A 1,311-nucleotide genomic window follows, 5' to 3' on the forward strand; every position below is an offset into this window, starting at 1 on the left:
GTGACAAGGCTGATCCTTTGAATTACAGGCACAACAGAAACAGGAAGTAAGAGTGAGAGAAAGTTGTGGTGAAAGAGTACAGTAGGGTTCGCCACCATCCCCTGCCGGGGCCTCGTGGAGCTTTAGGTGTTTTCGCTCAATAAACACTCACAACGCCCGGTCTGGGAATCGAAACCGCGATCCTATGACTGCGAGTCCGCTGCCCTAACCACTGGGCCATTGCGCCTCCATGCATATACTATACCTGAAACAGAAATATGTAGAATAATGATGGCTAAAAGGGTTTTCATCATACGTAGGGCTGATTGACTAGGAGTGAGCAAACGTTAACAAAGAGTAAAGGGAAAAAAATACAGTAGAGTGAAAAACGTTCATGATTTGAAAGTATGATGAAAATCAAGAGAAAGGAAGATTAGAAGATTCCATCTTACTTACGAGAAAGTCTCATTGTTGTTGTTTAACAGTAAATGAACTGTTGAAGTGTCTTATGTATCTCCTATTTATATATGCAGGAATATATACTTATAGATATACATAAACGTGTGCGTGTGCGTTTGGGTATGTATGTATGTATGTATGTATGTATGTATGTATGTATGTATGCATGTACGTGTCTAAATATCTATGTGTATATATATACGCACTAACACGCACACAATGGTAAGTATATATGTATTTATGTATGTATGTGTTGTGTGTGTAGATAATCATATATATATATATATATACATATATATATATATATATATTTACATATATACATACACACACACACACACACACACACACACACACAATCACACACATACATATATACACTTATATATATACGTATATATATACACATATATATATATGTACATACATACTTACACACACACACACACACACACACAGAGTCACATACAGACACATACACACACTCAGGCACAGTTATTTATACGTATTGTTTATATTTTATCAATATCCTTCTATTGTGTGATGTAGTAATTGCTTTCCGCAGTTTTATCAAACATACTTTCTTTCCCATGAATCCTGATAAACGAAAACCAACTTTATCAATCAGAACTAACAAAATATTGATAGTTATATAAATATCAAAAAGCTGGGTTGGGTTACATTTGGTGCACCTGAACGAGGCTTTAGTATGTAAGAGTCGTGAAATTTTTTCTGCTGTGTGTATTCGGAGGCTTTCTTCATTTGTGTCATTTTGGCTTCTTGCTATTTCGTCACTTTTCGTTAAGGTTTTTGAGATGTTTTCCAGCTAAAGAGCTAACACACATACACACGCACACACACACACACACACAC

At 35.9% G+C, this 1,311-nt stretch overlaps 1 protein-coding gene across 1 annotated transcript in view; it reads right to left on the reverse strand.

The window, feature by feature from the left end:
- Positions 1-541, reverse strand: part of LOC106870726 (uncharacterized) — a 7,575-nt gene extending 7,034 nt beyond the window's left edge. The window contains exon 1 of the mRNA XM_014916897.2: positions 436-541. Coding sequence (XP_014772383.1) covers positions 436-448 — 13 coding nt within the window. The 5' untranslated portion in view covers positions 449-541. The remainder of the gene's footprint in view (positions 1-435) is intronic.
- Between the last annotated feature and the right edge of the window lie 770 nt (positions 542-1,311).

The sequence above is a fragment of the Octopus bimaculoides genome, chromosome 4 (genome assembly GCF_001194135.2).
Source record: "Octopus bimaculoides isolate UCB-OBI-ISO-001 chromosome 4, ASM119413v2, whole genome shotgun sequence".
NCBI lineage: Eukaryota > Metazoa > Mollusca > Cephalopoda > Octopoda > Octopodidae > Octopus > Octopus bimaculoides.